This window comes from Lutjanus erythropterus, chromosome 11 (genome assembly GCF_056507025.1).
Source record: "Lutjanus erythropterus isolate fLutEry1 chromosome 11, fLutEry1.hap2, whole genome shotgun sequence".
NCBI classification, from domain to species: Eukaryota; Metazoa; Chordata; class Actinopteri; order Lutjaniformes; family Lutjanidae; genus Lutjanus; species Lutjanus erythropterus.
Window position 1 is genome coordinate 27755001 of NC_139327.1, and position 23493 is coordinate 27778493.

Sequence of the window (23493 nt, forward strand, 5' to 3'; positions counted from 1 at the left end):
TTTCCCTCAGCTCTTTCCAAATGGCTGGGTAAGCCTCTTCTTATGGAATCTAAAACACCTGGATAAAATAAATATACATAACTGACATAACGGACAATCCAGTTTTTCTGCCTACAAAGTTGCCCTGGAAGTGAATCTCTACAGCTAGCTGAAACAATACAGGCCAGCTATTACATCGGACCAATGTAATGTATCTCATCTCGTACATGGTCTCCTCATACATGGTCACAAGTTACGTAATTAATGCCACACAGCAGCATTTGCTGTGCAATGTATTTCAAGGATAAAACATATGCTTCTTTTGCTAAAAATAAAGTTGGACAGGACTATGAGTGCTTGTAACTTGACGTGTCTTTCATAAAAGAGAATAGTAACAAGTTATAACGGACCTGTCTGGTGCGTGTAGAGGTCTGTATGGTTATACTGTAGTAGCCTGGTGTTCAGGTGATTTAATGAAGGTGAGGACAAAAGACCTTTTATGCAGCCCCAGCCCAAGTCACTTTTTTTTCTGGATCTGGGCCTGAATAGCATGACCCTTCAGTCAGAATGGCTACAATTGACATCAATAAAATATTTGATTGCATGATGAAGAAATCCCCACTTTTTTAAGCAAAGGACTCAGAAGTGCCTGTAAATTTAATTAAACTGTCATTAAATGAAAAATTTCAACTTAATTTCTGTTTCTGGGATGACAAACCTCGTTCTAAACTATTACATAGAACGACTGGCTGCGGCTGAGAGATGTGTGACCTTCGAAAACAGAGAGTGCATGACAGGAACTTCACAGGAAGAGAAAAGGTCAGCCAACAGGAACACGAGAGTGCCAACAGAGCTAAAAGGAAACATTGAACCGTGGTGAGACATGCCAAGATACCCCACCCCGAGGTCCTAAACATGCACACATACACACACACATTTACAAATGCACACAACTCACACATATGTGAGAAAACATGACTTGACCTGTTTTTTTCTCTTTGCCTATAGATGCTGAAGCGTGAGAGGCTGGTTGTTTCTGATGGGTTGCCGTGGTGATTTTCCTTGTTGCTCACGATATTGACTAAACAGATGTATGTTAACAGGAAGAAGAGAGGGCATGTCAGGGTAGAACTTTGTTAGAAGAAGATGTGACCGTGTGAAATTTACGAGAGCGAAGTTTCACAAGAGTAGGGTCTCTCCTCTCCTGTCCTCTCCTGTCCTCTCCTCTCCTCTCCTGTCCTCTCCTCTCCTCTCCTCTCCTCTCCTCTCCTCTCCTCTCCTCTCCTCTCCTCTCCTCTCCTGAGCCACAGAGTGAGTTGGCAGATTCAGTGCAGTAACAGATGTGTGTAACATCATTATTTCAGTCGCTGGCCCGGCCACTGTTGGATTTGTAATACAAAGCTGCTGTAAGTTTATCAGAAAACATCCAACCTTCACAACTAAACACTTCGAGTCTCCCATGGTGTGTGAGAGTGATCCTGTACTTAAGTAAAAAGTTAAGGCCTGTGTGTTTATGTATGTATCCAACACAAGCTTTCTTTCTGTTCTGTTATAGAAAAAGAACAACTCTAGAGCAGAATACAACAGTTATTAAACAACAATTTTAGAACAGAATAGAGCAGTTCCAGAACAGAACCATACTATAAATACCAATAGCAATAACAGTTGTAGAACTGTTCTAGTACACTCCTAGAAAAGAACAGAAGTATTTTAGAACAGAACAGGACACTTCTAGAAAAGAACAGAGAGTTCTGGAACAGAGTGGAACAGTTGTAGAGCAGAAGAGTTCTAAAACAGAACCATTCAAGAACAGAACAGTTCCAGAAGAGAATCATTACAGAATAGAGCTGTTCTAGAACAGAACAGGCCAGTTCTAGCACAAAACGTAAAGTTGTATAACAGAATGGAACAGTTCTAGAACAGAACAGATTAAAAACAAAATAATAATACTTCTAGAACAGAACCATTCCACAGCAGCAACAGCTGCAGAACAGACAGTTCTATAACAGAATGGAAAAGTTATACAGAAAAGTTCTAGAACTGTCTAGAACAGCAGAAGTTAAAGGATTACAATTTGTTAAAATACATAATCATGTCACAATCACATTTGTACCACTGTTGGGCAGTTTAATCTGGAGCAAAGCATCATATTTTATAAGTCGTGTCTTCAAATGTTTTGAATGCAAAAATCTTAATTTGTAAAGTAACTAAAGCTGTGACATAAATATGGTGGAGAAAGAAGCACAATAGTTAGCTGAAGTATTAAAAGTCACTAAAAGAAAATACACAACTACAAGTAACTCAAATTTGCACTGAAGTGCAGAACTTAATTCCTGCAAACTAGCTGCTAACAACTCATCAGATTCCCATATGTATCTCTGTTCGGATGATTTAGTTTGACAGCAATTTAATCCACAAACATTAGAGGAAAAAATAAAACTCTTAAATTACAGGCCAGCAGAGAAATATTTGACAATTTTCCAGTAAATTTCAACACCAGTATTTTTGAATATGATCAAATCAAACAACACCATCCACATCTTATACACACACAGGGAAAACTGGACACTGACCCGTCCTCCTGAGTCCAACAACAAAGCTTCATTGTGGACCATGAAGCACACACACATACATCCATGAGTCAGCATTGAGCAATCTGCCCACTTATACACACACAGACATGCACACACACTAAAAACATGGACACATTCATGAAAGAAACAAACTGTCACAAAAGTATACAAGATAAACACAAGCCAGCAAACAAACAAACAAAAGCATGCATGCATGCACGCACGCACACACACACACACACACACACACACAATGGTGCTGACTTCCTGTGAAGTCATACCTGTTACATAAGTCTCTCTCTCCTCTTGTCTCCTCTCTCTCTGACTCTGCGTCCGTGTGTGTCTCTGTTTGTGCGTGTGTGTTTGGCTCTTCTGGTGTTTGTCCTGACAGAATAAACTGGAGCACGGACAGACAAACAGACACATGAATGAAACAGGTTTAACCGTCAGGAACATCAGTGAGAACGAAGAAGCATGAAGCCAAATCTAGGACAGACTAAGAGACAATTTGAATACATCATGTTGGGCTTTGGGGAAATTTATAACACTAACTTTTCACTATTTTTGTAGATTTTATAGACAACATGATTGATTAATCAAGAAAATAATCGTTAGTTGATTTCAGTCAGTTCATGCTAATTGTGTTTGGATTGATTCCACTGAAGGCAGTGACACTTTACTAGCATAACAAGAGAGAAGCACATTTCTTCTTAAAAAATAGGGACAGTGTGGATTATTTGCAGCGGGGCTGTATGAGGTACTCATCAATAGTCAGTGTATTGCCGATAGTAGATACTGGTTAGTATGTGTTAATGTGTGAAGAAGGAGGTTGAACATGCTTCAACTGTCTCACAAGGACTGAAGGCCTGTCAGGGGTGAGATACTATTGTCAAACGAAAAAATTTGGAGGATTGAACCAAAAACACTGGAGCACACAGACTGAGGCGACAAAACTTTTTTTTAGTAGTCAGAGACTAATGTCTTGATGCTACTGCGTCTTTATCAGAGTCTGATGACTCAAGAAGAGACCCATGATGTCCAGAAGGAAGATGCATATCAGTAGCAAGTGGAGGTCAGGGTGAAGGTGATGTTAATTGCTATGTAGTGAAATCATGAGAGGTGAAGAGTCACTTCAGAAAAGAGAAAACACGATTAGAGAAGGAACATAGATAGGAACACTTGGACAGAGAGGAGGGGAGGCAAAGATAGAAATACACAGCGGTGTTTTGCAATACCGTTCTGTGCAAGTGCGTGTGTGTGCATGTTCGTGCACTTTCTGTCTTCTGCATGCACACATGTGTCTGTTCTGTGTTTGTGTCAGTACTGAGTGTAAGAGACTCGAGCCAGGAGATAAATGTATGAAATGTTATTGTGGCGAGGCTGGCCCTGCTCCAGAGGAAGTGCTTGGCTTTGACAATGCTCTCACCAGGAATGCACTGCAGGCCGCCGCCAAGTGGGCGTGTCGCTGCTCCGGGGTCGGAAGCCAAGTTTGGTCGGTTCAGTTTTTGGCCCCTCCGACGCCTCGGGGGACCGTTCTGCTCCGCTGTTGTTCAGAAGGAGGGAGAGAAGGAGAGGGAGAAGAGGGAGGAAGAGGGGAGAGAGGGTGCAGGTTTGTGTGTTCTTGTAAGCTCAGTTTGTATAGATCTGAATGAGTGTGTTTGTGTGTGTGTTTTCCCTTTGAGAGGAGGATCTGAAAGGAATGCAACTGTTCCTTTACACATGTCCACCCCCCTTAGGCTGCCACAGGGCCTGTTGAAAACAGACACGCATCCATGACACACACACACACACACACACACACACACACACACACACACACACACACACACACACACACACACACACACACGGAGAGAGGTTGTGGAATGAAAGGAAGTATCAAACTACACCGGCAGAATACTTATCAAGACTGAGGAGCAAAGCTGCCCATTAAGATTCCAGACTTTCACTGCTTCACTTCTGCAATAAGAAAATAACAGGATCACAATAGAACAGAATAATATGTAAATACCACATTTTTAGGCTTCAGATGTTCAGAAAATGTTACTCCCTCAGCTGCAAATCTGAGAGGCAAGACTGTGGTCTTGAAGCTGAAGTCCACTGACAATAGAGAACTGACATGTGTGTTCCTAAATTATTGGTCTAAACTTTTAATACTGCATGAACATTATGTGACATGATCACTTTTCTTAAAAATGCACATTTAAGGGATGGATGGATTGATTCTGCAGGATTGATACATCGATACTCACCAAGCTACTTCATTTGGTGTAGATTCCTTTATTGAATTTTCCTTGACTTAATTCATTATTTTAATTATAAGTTTATTTGTATAGAGACAAGTATGTAGCATAAATATATGCCACACGCCATAGCATGTATAGCCCATCCCTGGCTAGGCCTTTAAAAAACAAAAGACTCAGTAACAAATATACAAGAGACAGTGCAGTAAAACACAACAACAAGAAAATGCAGACAGAACAATTCAAGACTTTTTGAGGGTCCCTGTGGACAAAAGCAATAGTTTTCCCACCATAATAATAACATAATATAGCATGAAAGATAATATGACCTAAATAAAGATCTCATTTTTAACTGGATAATGTACTACTCACTGTAACACAGCCTGTGAAAATGTAAACACACACTCTGTGTGATTTCATGGAGAATCTGGCCTGATGACACACAATAAGAATAATGGTACCACTTTACAATAAGACTAGGCTTATAAATTATTTGTAAATGGTTCATAATTAGGTTATTAATCACGTTTTAAACACTTAATAAATCATTAATAAACAATAGCAAACACATTTAACAGTTGTCATATATCATTGTGGGCTCACTATTTGGCAAGTTTGAGTTACTGTTTACTAATTAATCTTACTAATGAGTTACTGTAAAACACTTTGAATTTTATAAATGACTTACTACCATTCATAACTGCCAAAAGGGAGCCTTATGTTAAGTGTAAAATGGTGAAAATGTCAAGGTGAACAATATTGCCAAAGACTTAGTGTACCAGATTATTTGATATTTTAACTGATTCCAAATTAAACATTTTGAAGATTAAAATATGCTGATACTGGTGAAATGCTTGCAACTTATTAATAAATATGTGATGGAATAGACAAGTATAAATGCTGCTAATGGAGAAGAAAAAGTAAACTTGGTAAATGATGAGATGTGGGGCTTAACAATACAGATAAATGTGGGTTGATGTTGAGTAACAAAGGAGAAGGATATGTTCAGTACTTTTGCCACCATTGCTTGTATGCGTTGTGATTTTCTGATCTCTCTTATTTCTAAAAATTACCATTATTTTAAATTTTTAAAAAAGTCTAAAATTACATTCCCATTCGAAAAATATTATTATTGTTATCAGTAAAAGTGCAACAAAAAGAGTCATTATTGACTTTAAAAAGTTTGGTAACCTCGTCCCTATTTAAAAAAAAACTAAAAAGAAATGGAAAAATTGTCCTCCTTTATGCTGGAAGGTCAGATTAAATTCAATTAAAAATGCTGTTTGATGGGTTTAATTTCTTTTTTTTTTTCTTTTTAATGCGTTGCCCCTTTTGTTGACGCCCCTGAAAGCTGAGATGAAACCCTCCCCCTGGATACTGGGTTTGGGGTATAATGGTGGTATAATGAGAGACGGCAGTGACAGAGAGCAGTAAAGAGGCCGGTGTGGTGGAGGCCTCGGTGTGCTGCAGACTGGCAGTGCCTGGTGATAAGAGGCTGCGGCCTGGATGGCCTCTCTGAGGGGAAGTGATGCAAGACAGTAGCTCTTTGTTTAGTGGCATTACTTGGTCCCATGCCAGTGGCCCCACTGAATGAAATGGACCGGTTGGCTTGTTTGCTGGCTGGGTGACTGGCTTCATGGTGGACAGGCTGACTGCCTGGCTGACTTGCTGGTAGGCAGGCAACTGCAGCGCTAAAAATCGTGGCTAATCTCTCTTTTCTCTACTTCTTCTTCTTCTTTCTGTCTTTCTTCCTCTTTCGCCTCCTCAGGCTCAAAGGAACACATAAGCCGTAAACTGAGAAATACTTTGTTCCAGCACCACCAGTTTGGTTTTTGACATGCTAGAAGTGAAAACTATTTGGATGTTTGACAATAGCTGTCTTGAAAAACTTTAAGATGTTTTTGATCTAATATCTGCAGTTATAGCTCGAGCACACTGAGGCTCTTGTTGACCATTTTAGAACGGATGCACGTTAAATCACACAAGCTTCTCAGAATCCTGAACAACTGCTCCTCCTTTGCTCCCTGTTCTCCTCAGACTGTCCCAGAAGCTCCTTTCTGCTTTCCCTTACACTTCCCGAGTGTTGAAATGTGTGTTTCTCCTGCTGCTGAAGCCGTCCTGTCACACTTAGCTTCATTTTACTTTTGAATTCCACAGAGGAAAGAGAGGAGGAAGGGGTCAGAGGAGATACTGTGTGTGTTTGCACATCTGTGCATGTGTGTGTGCATGTGTGGTGTGAGGCGACATGATTTTGCAATATGCAGGTCTAAATGTCAGGGGTCCCATTTCCAAACAGCGTGCACTTGCCCTGTCTGTCCCATATAGGAGCGTGCATTTCTGTAGACCTGCACAGGATCACGTGTGCATACAAGCATTACGAACCCCAACTCACCCATGTGCACATGCACACAAACTCATTCTCACTTGCTATCATTATCCTGCTCCAAAGTCTCTAAGTGCATTTCCATCCACCTGTTATTATCTGCTTTTTCAATTTGTGTATTAAAAAAGTGGGAACATTGGAATTTGTCAAATTTTATACATGAAACAAACATAAACTCTGTTTTCTTTTGCTGATTTTTTCAAAATTCAGTTAAAATTAAAAAAAACTTGAACAGAAACTTGATTTCTGCCTACAGGTTTTTCCCTAACCCTAATGTTGTTGTAAAAATCAGCAGAAACGGCTAACAGCTAGATGCCACCAGACACGGCTGCGTTGCGGCCATGCTGCAGCAGAGAGGATCCGAAAGAGGTCAAATTTCAAAATAAAAGATCCTGTGGAGAGTCCTCTGGCAAGATGTTTTGAAACCTACAAAATAATAGCATTTACACAACAGCAGGGCAGAATTAAGACAACATCAGCAACAAAACAAGAATTCTAAATACAGAACACAAGCCCTGTAGAAAAGCAGGAAACAACAGAACATCAGAGCAATAACACAACAACAACAAACAGCATTTCGGCACAAATAGTCATGCAAGTAGCACAGCACATGTAGACATGCAGAGTGGCAATTAACAGTTGACAAACAAAATATAAGTCTTAATATTAATTTTGATAAAATGTTGAAAGATACATTTTATTGCACAAGGAAAAAATAAACAATTTTAAAAAATCTGCCTTTATAGATTGTGTTCTGCCAGACAGAAAAAGAGAGAGGGGCGAAAAGGAAGGAAGAGAGGAAAGAGTGCGTGTTTGTGTGTGTGTGTGTGTATTTGGGGGTTGTCGATGGGGCGAGGGGTTTTTGGTTGAGCGCTACACCAGATGTGAAAATGACTTTTGCAATATGTCATCTAAACAGAAAACTGCGGGGGATTTACTTGAGCTAACTTGAAGCACATAAGTGCTGGAAAGTCAAAAATTACAGTTTCGGCTTCTTGAAGCTCTCAAATGGATTCAGACACCAGCTGAGAGGAAACATCAGTCATTGCAGGAAACTGGCATGTGGTTTTCCCATGCGGCCTCAGAGCATTAGTCTAACATATGTCACCTAAATGCAGATTCACGCTGAAAAGTGGCGGTTTGCCCCCCTTTAAACTCTATCTCAGGTCACATCGATGAACGGAAACGCAGCAGATAAGAAGACAAACATGAGATGGGTCAAGTCAGATTGTGTCACTCAGAGGTTTCACCTGATGATCCCTTTGTCAAGCGTTATCGCAACACAACCTCTGTTTTCAGTGTGACTCGTGTAGTTATGGACCAGCACACACCCACACACACAAACACCTACACACACACACATACACACACGCACGCACACTGGGTTACATGTGTCCTAACTGGAACAAAGTCCCATCCAGCCTGAGGGCCACTGACACACTTTTACAGGATAAAATGACCCCTCTGTTACTGTCCTCTCCTCTTCTTTCTCTTTACATCATGTAACTCAACTCATTTACTCCTGTTTACTGCAGATAAGAAAAGTCGTACAAATCAGATGTATCCTGTCCTCTACAGATCTAAAACTATTAATTCCTATGACTAATTATTAATCACTTTAATTTTCTCCCTTCTGTATTATTATAATTCCCTTTACACATGTCTCAGTCAATCTGGTCTAAATCCTCTACAGTTGGCTCAAAATGCAGCTGCCAGGGTCTGTATTACAGAAACTTCTTATATTAGGCCTGAGACTTAAATTAAGATAGAGTCTAATATAGATTTTCCCCCCCAATATTAGGAATCCTGTCTTATTCCTTTCCTATCTCAGGTTAGGAAATTCCAAATACTCAATTCAGCATCCAAAATCTTATCAACTTTTATGTTTGTAACCTAGCCATCAACACTACTTTCCAAATCTTACCAGTCAAAAAAACTTTCTAACTGTTGATTTCTTAAACTTACTGACACATACTGTACATTGAAACATATAAAAAGAGCAAAAAAAACATTAAAAGTAAGCAATTAAAGATCAGCCATATGGATTAAACAAGGCAGCAAACACTACTGTTTGCTAGCGCTCAAGTTAGCTAACACTAATCTTAACACTACCATTAGCCACTGTTAGCTTACCCTACTGTCAGCTACTGTTAGTGGACACTACTGTTAGCAAACACTACATTAGTAAGTTACTAATGCAGGTGGAATGATTTTGGGAAGTTAGGATGCTTGTGTAATACACATTTCCTATCTCAAGTTACCATAGGAACATCCACTTATCTGTAATACTTTTTTTTTCTTAAATCAGGTCCTAACCCTAATTTCCATGACCAGTTAAGCTAAGATCTGCAAGTTAGGAACTTTCTGTGATACAGCTATTAACTAGAGGTAGCTGACTGTCCCACATTGGCCCTGTCCTCCACCAGCTTACTATAGAATTAACTACAAGATCCTGATTGCACAAGAAACTGCATGAATTAAACTTTCCAGTCTCCTCATACCATATTCCACCCCTCAACCACTAGGATCCTCAAACCTCGGACTTTTTAATCCAATCTCTGCTCCGACTGCAAAACAAAAGGTGATTGTGCCTTTGGTGTTTTAGACCCAACCCTCTGGAAGCATCTTCCCCAGTCTGAGCACTGTTTTAAATGGATCGCTGGATTATTTGAAATGGGGTTGTCTCCTCTCGGCTTCTCCAAACTGTAGATGCTGAGAGGAGTATCAGGACAGAAGCTTTTATTAAATGTACAGCTGTGGACAGGGTCAGCAGCAAAACCTATTACGTAAATGTAAACCTAAAAAAGGTCCACTAAAAAAAAAAAAAGAAAATCAATATCAGCTTAGGTTTTACACTATATTTAGAATATTTTTCAGTCAGACAGCCTTTTCCAAACCCCACAATTATATAAGCCAAATATCACTCTCTCCAAACTAACCAAACTCCAAGGATGAAATCAGTCATTTTACCCTGAAGAAGCCAAGAGCTGTTGGTCTACCACTGCCTCAATCTGAAAGTTTGTTTGTATTATTGAGTGACTTTAAACTATGTTTTTAAAAAACCAAAGTTACACAATAACACAAACAAGCTAACTGATCGAGGCAGCGGTAGACCAGCAACTCCCATGTTCTGCGAGGTAAAATAACTAATTTCGGCTTTGGAGTTTGGATGGTTTGGAGAGAGCAATATTTGGTTTACATAACGCCATTTCCTGCCAGAAAAGGCAGTCTGCTGGCAAGATAGAGTAGTGAAAATATTTTAAATATAGCATATACTTAAAACTAATATTGCTTTGTTGGCCTTTTTAAGTGACTAAAATACTTTTTGCTATTTTATTTTTCTCTTTAACAAAAAGGTGCACATTTAATTAATATCCTGTTCTGAGTTGTTAATTTAGATCATTAACATTGTGTTTTTTTCTGTTGGACATTAATGTAACACTGTCATATTTGGATTTGAGAATGTCTGCATGTGTAAGAAATTACCAGCACAACAGAAATACTTGGCCATAACAACAGCTGATGCGTGTTTGTGTTGGTGTGTGTGTGTGAGTGTGTGTGTGCTGGGTGTGACGACCTTATTCTTGACATTGTACAATAACACTGCAAATGAAGCACAGCACAAACATGCAGCAGCAGCAGTCTGATGTACTGACTTCCTCTCAGTAAACATGTGCACAATCTGTTTTTAAAAACTTTCAAATATCAGTTTTCTGGCTGGTGTTTGTTGCATTGTCTCCTGTGGTAAACCCAACCCTGCAGCAGGCCAAACCACGGCACAAATAATTATTTGCATACACAGTTTCTGACCCGCGACAGTGAATCCAGCCGCCCATAATACTAGCCGATAATAAATGGTTTCTTCTTCACCTGCCTGTGCTGAAGCTTCCTGTGTTGATGATATGTATGTGGCCCGGTGGGGTGGAGATGACAATGTAGGTGTGGAGGAAGTCAAATGCAGGTGTTTGTGTGTGTGTGTGTGTGTGTGCGTGCGTGCGTGTGTGTGGGTGTGTGTGTGTGCAGTCCCAGGTGGGTGCTGACAGACCGGCAGGTAAACAGGCAGGTTGGTCTCTGATCTCACCTGTTGGAGCAGACACTGCAGCGCCTGCAGGGCTTCTGCAGCGGAAACATGTTCTTTATGTGATGCTGCTGGAAGCTCTTCTCTTCTCTTCTCTTCTCTTCTTTTTCTACTTTTTCCTCTCTCACCATCTCTTCTCTACACTATTAGAAATAAAGTTGCTAACTAGACCCATATAGGGTTGTTTGGCTTGTCCCCGTCAGAGACCCCTTTTTTGGTTTCTGGTAGAATCGTTTATCATGGTTATAACTGGAACCCTTTCAAAGGGTTCTAGACGAAACCAAATATAAATGGTTCTCCTATGGGGACAAGCCAAACAACCCAATATGGTGTGCTAACAAGAAGGTGCTAACAAGAATCCACCCAGGGGGTTCTACCAAGAACCAGTTTATATCTAAAAGGTTTCATCAACGCTTCCAGTTTTTTTTTTCACCAAGAACTGTTTTATATTCCAGTGGATTCATCTAGAACCCAACCAGGGGGCTCTGCCAAGTGGTTTTTAATTCCGAGGGATCCATCTAGAACCCGGAGACGTCCTGCTCTCTCAATATATTGTGCACTCTCGCGCATGCACCTGCTTCTTAAAGGTGATGAGGACCAGCTTTCTGATTGGTTTATTGCATGTTCGGCCTAAACAGTGAATTAATCAGGGCACTTGGACACAGCTGATAGGTGAATTCCACTTTCCACTTGTACTTTAGATCAGCATAAGATAGGGCCCAAGCTCTGAACAATCCATAAACTCTTTTTTCTAAAAAGGATTCTTTGAAAAAAAAAAAAAAAAGGTTCTAAATGGAACCCTTGGTCTAGCAAAGAACCCTTTCTGTGTCATTCATTTGTTCTCTCCTTTCCTCCCAGGTGCACTCGGGTAAACACCCAGGAAACAAGCGTGTGGAGGGGAGGGAGGGGAAGGGCATGAGGGGAGGAAGAACGCCTCGGGGTAACAGCAGCAGCACAGGTGGGCTGGGGGGTGGGGGGTGACGACAGTGTGTGTGTGTGTGTGTGTGTGTGTGTGTGTGTGTGTGTGTGTGTGTGTGTGTGTGTGTGTGCTTCATAAGGAGGTGCTTTGGAGAGAAAGGAATGTTACACATCCAGATTATAACAGACCACCCCTATAAACTAGAAGGAAGTCAGTTTAACCTGCAAATCACACACACACACACACACACACACACACACACACACACACACACACACACACACACACACACACACACACACACACACACACAAAAACACACACACAGCAGCCATCAAATATAATCTCTGATATGAAGTGACCATCTGACTGCTTTGTGTCTAATGTTACATCGTCCAGAGAGGAAGTCGGTGAATTATTTCCTGCGACTTATGTAATGTTTTCTTTCAGTTTGAGGTCAAGCTGCTTTATTTGGCCTCCGCTGCCCTAACAGTGTTTTATGGAGAGCGATCTATTCAGACACAGGAAGGGGCGACCTCAGGAAGTTGAAGTGTGGATGTAAAACAACTAAAGCCCATAAATATTCTTTTACAGAATGATTAATAGTTTAAGTAATCAGCATCTAGCAACAAAAACACCTTTATAAGACGTCTGTAAGTGGTTGCAGGGATGTTTAAACAGGATGTCTGCATGTGTCAATAAGTTAAAGGCAAAATATGCAGGATTTTATCAAAAACAATGTATAGACTCATACAAAAATGATCCTTCTCGGCACTTGCATCTGCAGAGACCCCACCCACCACCTGTACCTTCTTATTTTCTCATTGTTTTGCTGTGCTTGGGATGCTTTACCAACCCAGTACATCTGTATTTGACATCCTGGGAAGGAGATTCAGCAACAATCCTACTGATTCTGCCTTTAAATGTAAGACTGTTTAATTAAATTCAAGGCCAATTTTGCTACTAAAAACTAAACATCAGATGTGAAACTATAGGCGCACTCTTCTGAGTAAATACATTTATTGTCATTTCTAAATTATAAGTAAGGCAAGATGACAACTGGTTAAGTTAAACAACATTTGTCAAAAACTGGTTATTAGTGTGTCTCATGGATGAGAGTCTCACGCTCGCAGGATGTGAACATAAACGGCGTCCTTCTCGGCTGAGCTGTAACCTCTCGTCTGTGAGTAGATGCATGCTGTTTTCTGCACGGTGATACACTTGGCAGGCGAAGTTTGGTAGAAAGGAAATAGTTCCTCCGTGGAACTGCTCAAAACAAGGTCTGTGTCTTATCTTGAGCAACCAGGTCATGATTTCTGGAAAGGGACATTACTGTTGAGTTTTTCAAGTGTATTTTTTGGCACTTTGAGCACCACAAGCTGAGCGCCATTTAGTCCCATTATATTCAAGAGAAGGCAGATGTCTCCACGGCAATGCATGGGATGTAGCAAGACACTGAGTACTGCAATATCTACTGTGATTTTACATGGGTAATTATTTTATTTTATAGTTTTACTTTATTTTATAAAATGATTAGCAATGACAGCTGCACCGTTTTTGTTTTGCAGTTGTACATAACTAATTCAATGATTGCCAAAGACAATTAATATAAATTTTCTGCCCATGATTAGGTCATGGCTGACTACTTTTAATCTATTTTAAAAGCAAACTTTAAATTAAAAAGCAAACTTAATTTTATATGAACAAAAATGCTGTACACATCAGGTTCATCATTTAATAGAGTATATTTTCTTGTTTTGGTATTGTTATATCAGTATCTCCAAAACTTGCAAAAAGTGCAAAAAATGCGTATTGTTAATTTTGGTCTACTGCCAGTTTAAGGTTTTTCTCACTATTCTGCAAAATGCTGCTTAATACATATTTGGCAATAAATTCCACTATGTATCTTCACACAAGGAGTAGATTTTTGTCCAAACTCCCTCCTACTGTAATGCCTCTCCAAGTGCATGGTCATTTGGAAGGTAGAGTGTATGATGTATGTGTGTGTGTGTGTGTGTGTGTGTGTGTGTGTGTGCATGTATTATTTGACAGAAAACTACTCAGGTAAGGAACGACACAACAGCCAACATATATTTAACAATATATATTTCCATTGTCAATGTACATTCCATTTCGACATAAGCTTTCTTCACAAACAAAAAAGTTGGCATCTAAATAAATACTATATAAAATAGAACTTCAAAATAAATATATCTATAAAGGGAACCTTTTATATGAGAGATTTTTTTTCTTTTTGTTATATCTAAACAAAAACAAAAGCACAGATCTCGTTCTTAATCCCCAACATTGACATTTGCAAAGGCATAAAGGAATGGAGTAGCATCACCCAGCTGTATGAGACTTTTCCTCTTGTTTGGGTTGAAAATAAAAATGAAAATCAGGGTACGGGTGTGTAAAAGTCACAGCATTGTAGCAAAGGAGAAAAAAAAAAGAAAATAATAATAAGTTTTTAATCACTGACTTGTCATTGTTGGTGATTTTTCCATACCTTGAACAGGCTAGCGAGCACATGTAAAAAGTATAAAGCTAACGTGAAAGTGAAGAACATTTACTCTTGCAGTGACAGAGAAGAAAAAGAAAGGCAGCGACTGTTTTAAAAAAGAGGTCCGCTGGTTAAAAAAGATGGCACAGAACACAACTTGAGAGAAAAACAAAGACGGCGGTGGAGGGGGGGGGGGCAGCGAGAAAGGGAGAGAAAGAGAGACAGACTTGTCTTTCTCTCCCGTCTCTGTGGTATGACAAGTTTATGCACAGCAGCTGTGTTTGTCAATCAAGGCCAGGGGTGTTTGTTGGACAATTTCTCAGGGAGGAAGGAGGGAAGAAGAGGAGGGGAAAAAAAGCACGAAAGAGAGAAAGAGAGGGGAGAGGGTTGAGACACTGAGCAGTAACAGCAGGAAATGGGTTGATCCGGATAGGGGTAGATTGTGTTCCCTGTGTGGATTCAATGAGTCCACAGTCTTTAGGACTCGGAGAGGAACCGGGGAATTAGCTTAGCCTCTCGACTGCTAATGAGCCATGGATAGCATAAACAGCAGGAGTTTTTCTTTTTTTATTGCCGGGCACACTTTTCTAAATCAAGTGCTAGTGATAGAAAGTTGTTTTTGTTACCCCCTTCGTGAACCTTCCTCTCACCAACCCTCCCCTCTTTTCTTTTTCTCTCTCTTTCACAACCTCAAAAATACCCTCAAAATATATATCTAATATATTCTCTATATATTTTTGTACTGAATTGTAGTTATAATGTACCATGCAATCTTTCAAGGACATTTAAAAGTCTCTTCTAAAGAACACAAATGTTGTGAAACTATTTACAGCAAATAACATTTCACCTGCATAGCTCTATTACTAAATATATTGTCAAAACATTTGTGATTTTTGTCGCCCCACCTACAGGTCACCAGGCATTTGCCCAGTCACACAATCATTCTTCAGTTTTGGCACCTTTCTCTCGGACTGAATTGCTAGGTTTTGAAAATATTGCCTCATACATTCAAGACTAAGGACAGTGTGTTTTTTCTTTCCTTTTTTTTCCAGCTTTGTGCAACAAGACAAATATGAGCAGAGTTAGGCGCCCTAATGGAAGTTAAGGGTGCAACATGAAAGAGAGGTGTGTGTGAGTGTGTGTGTGTGTGTGTGTGTGTTATGAAGCAACAAAGACAGTATGCCTTTATGCCAAACAGAAAAAAGGCCATCTGTATTAAAGGGCAGCATGCCTTTAAGAACCAACTGCCGTCAACTCCCATTTGGCAAAGAGTGCATAACAACTGTGATCACTCAGACAGCGAAAAACAAGCTACTGTATGCTAGCTTCCTTTGGCAAAGTCCTAAGAACGTCATGCAAGCCACAAAAATAGACTTTCAGAATAAAAGACAGACTATCTAACTAACGCAGCTATGCAGCATAATGATTAGAATTTAATGAAGACACTGTGTGTAGAGGAGGGGGGGCTGGGGTGTAAATGTAGTGCACGCAAACATAGTGTGAGATAGCTGAGGTGGTTAATACTGTGCTTTAGTACATCCTTTAAGGGGTTTGCGTCTTCCTAAAAAGGTTGTGCAAGTGGCAGGTTTGATTTCCGACAAAGGCTGACTAGATACGAACACAACAACGACTTTGCTATGCCCTCCCTCCCCTCCTCTCTCTTCACTCTCTATCACTTGCGTCCCCTCTCCTCCCCTCCGGAAACATCATTCTCTGGCCAGTTTGTCTCTCACTTAGCTTACTTTTGTTTTAAATTATTCACTATTGCCTTTTTGCCCCTAAATGTTTCTTTGCCATCTTGTGCAAAGAGGAAGTAGACCAGGCTCTTAGGCAGTTTAGAAATCAACATGCTGTAGGCCAAGTTCTAGAGAGGATTACTGTAACAGTCCCTGAGAAGGTTGGGTGTACTCTTTTTTCTTTTTTCTTTTTTTTTTTTTTTACACATTTCTCTACGACACATCGACTTCTAGCACGGTGGGTAACCATTAGACTAGAGCATGCAGGTCATGACATGCATTACCTCTGAGGTGATTGGTGAACAGCATTCAAAATCTTAGAATTTCTGGGCTTCACCCCCCCAAAAAATAGGAAACACACTGTAAAGTGATTATCTTTTTTCTCTCACAACAATACAGAGTGAGAATCATGGGAAATTACTATTATTTTAGGTTTGTTTTTACAGCTCCTCCGCTGAGAGCTATATTCTTAGCATTACTGAGCTAGCATCTTTAAGCTAAAAGAGGAAAAATGGTGACACTAAAAGATGGTGAACATCATAATAGTGGAGAGAGTAAGTGGTGGTTTCACTCTCGCAGTGGCCTATCATAAAGCCACAGCTATAGGTAATCACTTGTTTTGTTTAGACAGAGGGACACTGGGCTGTGCTCTTGGGGGTTTGGGGAGGGGGGTGTACAGATATTTATCTCCAACAAATAACTTTCAGGGTTATCCGAGGACCAGCAACCAGCTTCTGGTTAGTTACCGTTACAAAATTAGCTGTGAAATACAGAGCAGCAGAGAGGTACAATGACTTTTGTGCCTTCAGCCATCTTTGCAAAACAACACCAGTCCCACAAGTCTCTTCTTCTTGTGACACTCTTACAAAACAAAAAAAACATCTCAGAGGGGCTGTTAGCTTTTCCTAGGAGCCAACTCTCTCAGATCAGGCCCCTTTTGATCATCCACCCTATCAAACGTAGGTCAAGAAGCCATTTAAGTACCTTTGTTTTACATAAGTCATCTTCCAGCAGATTAATGGGGTAGTTTAAGGGGTTGGTGTTGGATTGTCCTATCCATAGAGAGCAAGCAAGTACTGTGTGGTCCTGTCCGTTTTTTTTTAGCACGGCTACTGCCAGCCAATTTGGTCCACTATCATGACCCCTGCTGCTGCTGCTTCTCTAGCGTCCCAACTTTTGCTTCCACACCTCCGTTTTTACACACAGGGGCGCTCATGCCGCCCTGCGAGTTCTTGCAGCGGCAGCCGGGCCTGCTAACATTGTCGTAACACTTCTGTCCCAGTTTGGCCAGGCCCGTAGCCGGCAGATAGCAGACCAGGCAAGGCAGGACGAAGGAAAGGGCAGCCATGAAGGACCAACGCGCACAGCAGTTGGCCTGGGAGCACGAGCAGGGCTTGTCGGCGCAGGAGCCCTCGTCGTCCTCGTCCTCGGTGCAGTGGTAGAAGATCCCTTTGACCAGGCACATGCAGGTGGCTGTATCCACCAGGCTCTGAGCAGAGCACAGGCACTCCTGGTTGCAGACCCAGCAAGAGGGTAGGGTCCGGGGGAGCGTACACTCCGTGCATCGACACTTCCCGCAGTGCTCGCAGAGAAGGAGGTGCTTCTTCTCGGCCGGGGAGGATGGGATCAGCGCCAACCCCTGCTGGCCCCCAGTGGTGCACACGCCTCCCACGGGCATCTTTGCAGACTTGAGGTCCAGCGATTTAGAGGAGGAGGAGCAGGAGGAGGCAGAGGAAGAGGAGGTGAGGACTTTTGATTCAGGGGAGGTGAAGCAGCCTGGAGTTCGGGTGGTGATTGTGTTGACGGGGCCCTGGTGGGGGTGCAGGTTTGGGTGGTGGTCCACTGTCGGGGTGGGTGCAGCGTGGTCCAGCAGCCTCTGATCGGAAGAGGTGCTGCTGCTGCTGCTGATGGAGCTGGGCCTCCCGCTGAAGGAAATCCAAGGGTGGGTGGTGGTGTCCTGGTGTGGGTGGGGCTCGCACCTGCCCTGCTGGTGGTGCTGGTGTTGGTGATTGTGGTGATGGTTGTGGTTCGCCCCCAGGAAGGCCTCCTGATTCTGACCGAGCCAGGTGATTCTTCGGTTCGCTGACTTCTGGCTCGGGGGCTGCTGGGAGACAACGGCGGGGCTGTCGATGTAGTCGTTCTCCACATGCGAGGACTTGATCTGGTCGATGGGGTAGATGGTGAGAGGGTGCTGCAGACGGCCGTATGGCACTCGACTGTCCAGCAGGGGCTGGGATATGAGGGAGGAGGACACTCCGGGGATGTGGTGGGGAACCCTGGACTCCATGTGTAGGCCGGTGCCTCGCACGTCTTCACTCTAAAGCAGCATTTAGCAAAACTGCAAAGACAAAAGAGACAGTCATGACCGGCTGCATCTGCTGCTGGTTTAAGTCGTGCTCTTTCAGCCTTTTGATCATCTTGTTTTTCTCTGACGACCTTACTTTAAACCACAAAGAAAGCATAGAAGTTGAAGGAAAAAACTGTGGCAGGGGAAAAATAGTTTTACAAGAAGTTTATATGTCAGAAAACTGTCCAAAGAGTGAGAGCCAGGTTAGCTATAAAGAGCAACACACTGCCTTCCTCAATTTGTCTAAAACTAAACATGATCCTTTGCATGTATTCAATCTTGTATTTAATTATACACATTAATTTGTGTTAGAGGATCAGGTTGAAAATACAATTTTTACCTCTGTTATAATTTCCTGCTGCTTTTGCATTGCTACCGTTGATGATTAATCTACTAAAACTACTTTTCCCACATGACTGAGACTTTTCTGTATGACTGTAATAAATCATACAACTATCCAAGAGCTGCAGGGATCACTAGTTTCAAATCAGCCTGTAAAACCAGCACAAGTAGTTTACATCACCCACAACAATTATTAAATCTTTACAAACCAAAGCATTTCAGTCTCCCAAACCAAAATCTTTTTTTTCCAGGGCCGGATCTCTGCAATAATCTGAATGTAGAGTTTCCAAACGATCTTGATCTTTCGACTGAATACCAACAGGGTTTCAAACCTCCTCCATTCTAACTTTGACATTAGAACAATGGAAGTTGGGCTCTCATCGCCTCCCTTCCAAAGAGCAGGGAGCACCAGAGAGCAGGGTTTGCATGCAAAAGACTCAAAGATGCAAAACAACAAGGCAGAGCGCAAAGAGAAGAGAAGAAGGTTGCCAGAAAAGGGGACTTCAACAAAGCCAAAATGAACGCAAGAAAGAGGCAAAGAAAATGAGGTCTTTGTATAGAATCACAACTATTAACTTACGCTAAGAATTATAATTTTATCTTATTCTTATTTCTCAGTGTGCGGTACATTTGAATCTGGGGATTTGTGAATGGATCTGATTTTGTGAACTGCAGGCTTTTTGTGAATGAAAGCTGCTACTGGCTGCACTGCATGAATTAATGCGCTCCAGTCATGACGAGCCTGAATGAAATCGGTTTCATCCATTTCATCGATGAGCGCTCGGCAGACCTAACCTACTTATTTACAGAAAACAAAAAGATTATTGAAGGCAAACGGCGCAGTACGGCCGTCATTTTCACTGACCCATACCTGCGGCGTTTAGTGACCTTATTGCAAAATCCCCCCACAGGATGCATTATGTTTTTGATTATTTATTAATTCAAGGCAAAGGCTGAATTTTCCGAGAAGAATCAGTCGAGTTGTGTTATTAGAGCTGATTTATGGTGTATTTCGTTTAAAAATGTGTCAGTGGTCGCCATCGTTTTTTTCTGTTTTTCCTCCGATTTGCAAAAGCCTGGCTGGTTGAGAAACCTGTTGCGACATTGCTGGCACCGACACAAGCGCTTGTGATCGTCAAATCTCGACCATTATGAGCTCCAAGCCGGAACAGTGCGTGTGCAAGTGCGTGCATGCGTGTGTGTATGTGTGTGTGTGTGTGTGTGTGTGCGTCCCTCCCTTCAATATGTGAATGGACTGAGTCATAAAAACCGGAGGCGGCCGCTCGGCATACTCAAATAGCATGTTTATATAGGCATTGTAACCACGTATTCAGCACCCTCGCTCTTAATATCAGTAAACGACAAAATTAAGACACTGATAAAGAAAATGGTACACTGTGTGCCCCCAGACACACGGCTGGGGGGGGAGTTTTAATCATCGGCGGCGGTTAAATGCGTCGTTTGATGCGTGAATCTGGACGTTTATCGCTTTTGGCGATTAAAAATAAGCTGATTTGAAGCATATTTTGATGTTTTATAAGTAGTTTGATGGATAAGGTGAGAAGCTAATGGCAAAAACACCTGACACAACCGATATGGTGCGCCAACCAGGCGGTCGCTGCAGAGCGAGGACGAGACACGCAACCGAACCGCCCGAGATAGACCACAACATGTACAGGCTTCAGAGTGGACACATTTACACAGACATGGGAATATTGATCTCTTATCGTGACACTAGACTTAGAATAACCATAAATAGCGACGAGGTAGATGTTCAAATACGTATCGGCTGTCAGAAAGCAAGTTACGCTTTTAAATACGCCACTGTGTCCCCTCAACCTTGCGTTTGGTACGAAATCGGTGGTTAAATATTGACTCAAAGTGCAAACACGGCTCCGAGGAAGCAGCTTGTTGCAAAATAGAGTTTGCAGGAGCGTTTTCATGCCTGCGATTCAGCGGCTGGAGAGGAACAGTGAAGCGTAGGTAGCAGCTAAACTGAAGGGAGCGAATAATCGGTTTGTGCAGCCACACGACCACAAGTTAGACACATTAAACGATGATAAAAACAGCAGAGGTGATCACTTACTGTGGTTTCAGGATAAAATTCTCATCTCTTCGTTGCGCACGGCGTTTGCGCGCAGGATATAGTCCAGTCCGAGCGAGTATCCACAGATGTTGAGTAAAAGTAAGTCCAAATGTTAGGAGATAATATAGGCGAAAGGAGAGCTGCGTCTCCTGCACTATTCTCCCCTCGCTGGTGCGTAAAAGGCGACTGCGGTTGTGGACGCAGAGCTTTGGATATGATGTTGCAACCACCGAGGGGGAGGGAAGTGAGTTTTTATGAATGGGAGGGCAGAGGAAAGGAAAGGGACGGCACTGCGCAGATGCCTCGGCGTTTTTTTTTTCTCTCTCTCGCTTTTTTTTGTGAATGGGAGGGCAGAGCGACTCGGGAGGGCTGAAATGCGGAGGTTACATTTTTATGAATGGGGAGGACTCCGAATGGCATTGCGCAGGCGCGATGCCGAGATTTTTATGAATGGGAAGAAATGGCGAATGAGGCGTGTGTGTGTGTGTATGAGAGTGGGGGAGAGAGGAGAAGGGGGGAAAGAGGAGGAGGAGGTGGTGGTGGGGGCTTTTTTTGGTCACAAGGGCAATGTCAGGGCTGATTTACATAAAGAGTCGACTCATCGGCTCTGGTGCCACTCTCGCTTTATTTTAGCCTGTTAATTTATTTATCTATGCAGCGCGCTTCCTGCTAGATGTTAAAGGAGACGCTGGGATTGTGTAATAGCTGAGAGGGAGATGTGAGTGGGTTAAATCTGCAATGAATTAGCTGCTTTTTCATCTGATCTCTAATATTCTGATAAATTGGTGCCAAAATGTCTAATGGAAAACATTTTTAGGAAGAAAAACATCCAAACAAAACCATAAATCTGCAGGAATATGATACCAGTGGGTTTGATGAATAAAATAATACAGCATGAGGGCTATTTTTCACTTTAATCAGTGCAGCCTCGACGAAAATACTTCAGATCACATGCCTCGGCTCGATTAGGCTTCATAATGGCCGCTCCCCTTGTGTTCCTGTTCTATGTAAAGCCGTTTATTGCGAACAAGGACGTGCCCTTCCTTCCTCTGCAACAATGTGAGGTATGACTACAGCTTCTATGGTAGTGTAAAAAAAAAACAGAGGAGAAGAGGAGGAGGAGAAGTGGGGTTGGAGGGGGGGTGGGGGGGTTATAACGCCTACTCTGAAACGCAAACCAGCATGAGGGCAGGCAGGATTCACAAAAGGACAGGATGTTGTTGATTTGTACCGAAACCACACGGAGGAAATGAGTGTGAATTTCCTTTCTCTCTGACATCCCAGTGTGTGTGTGTGTGTGTGTGTCTGCGGCAACCCCCCGCCGCCACCACCCTCTACCTCCCCCTCCCCTCCCTCAGCTTGGGGCTTTTAACCAGTCAAAGGTTAACAGTTGCCCCATTATCCGTTTGCACACATCACCATGGAAACCACTACACCTCCAAATTGGGATTATTGTTTTGGAGAAACCTAGAGACAGAGAGGAAGAGAGACGGGGAAGAACTATACGTTTATTTATATTTGCATGGATTAGGGATAGGTTACCGTCAATATACCATCAATGTCAGTAAACATACCGAAAAATAGAATTTAATCAGCTGAAAAACAAAAACAAAACACACTGTAGCATTTTCACAGACTTGTCCAATATTTGACCTATAATTCTAAATTATAGTTTAATGTGACTGAATTACACTTAATGTGTTTTGTTTCTTGGACATCACTATAATATTCATCTATACTTCTATGTGTCTGCAACACAGTATTTATATAAGCGTTTAAAGTGTGACTGCAGGGCTCAGCAGTAAATTCGTGACCTTATCATGCAGGTGACATGTCCTTTTTCTAGCACAATATTATTAATTATGGAAGCATATTGCTGTCACACAAGAAAAAAAAAAACACATCAGTTAAAAAAAGAAAAGTTGAAAAGTGTAATGTCATAATGACAAGATGTTTTTCATGTTGTAGCAATAGCCTATACAATACACAAACTTTTATAACAATCATGTTATAATTATGATACACTTTTCTCGTTAGGCTTTAACATTACACTATTTTTCCTATTATAGAATATAACTTTTTACATTATACTGTGATAACTTACATTTTTATAATGTCACACTGTAACCAGATAAATAGAACATTGTTATTACAATAAAAGTTTCCTGTTATAACTATATTTTATGTAAGGGATCATGTTTAGTGAGCTCACTGTACATTATCATGCTTGTTAAACTGCTACTTATTTCTTCATAATCAGTAATTTGACAAAAAAAAAAAAGACATTTAAAATGATTTTATTGA

At 41.5% G+C, this 23493-nt stretch overlaps 1 protein-coding gene and 1 pseudogene across 1 annotated transcript; both read right to left on the reverse strand.

Moving 5' to 3' along the window:
* Positions 1–12347, reverse strand: part of LOC146319268 (uncharacterized) — a 25643-nt pseudogene extending 13296 nt beyond the window's left edge.
* A 1917-nt stretch (positions 12348–14264) lies between these two features.
* On the reverse strand, positions 14265–21440 carry spry4 (sprouty homolog 4 (Drosophila)). Its single transcript, XM_084729865.1, has 2 exons — positions 21190–21440; positions 14265–18752 (listed from the first exon to the last, which is right to left on the reverse strand). The coding sequence occupies exon 2, from the start codon at positions 18699–18701 to the stop codon at positions 17550–17552; it is 1152 nt and encodes a 383-aa protein (XP_084585991.1). The 5' UTR covers positions 18702–18752; positions 21190–21440; the 3' UTR covers positions 14265–17549.
* Between the last annotated feature and the right edge of the window lie 2053 nt (positions 21441–23493).

Coding starts and splice junctions, on each gene's coding strand:
- spry4 (XM_084729865.1), bottom strand. CDS start 18,701: ATGGAGTCCAGGGTTCCCCACCACATCCCCGGAGTGTCCTCCTCCCTC.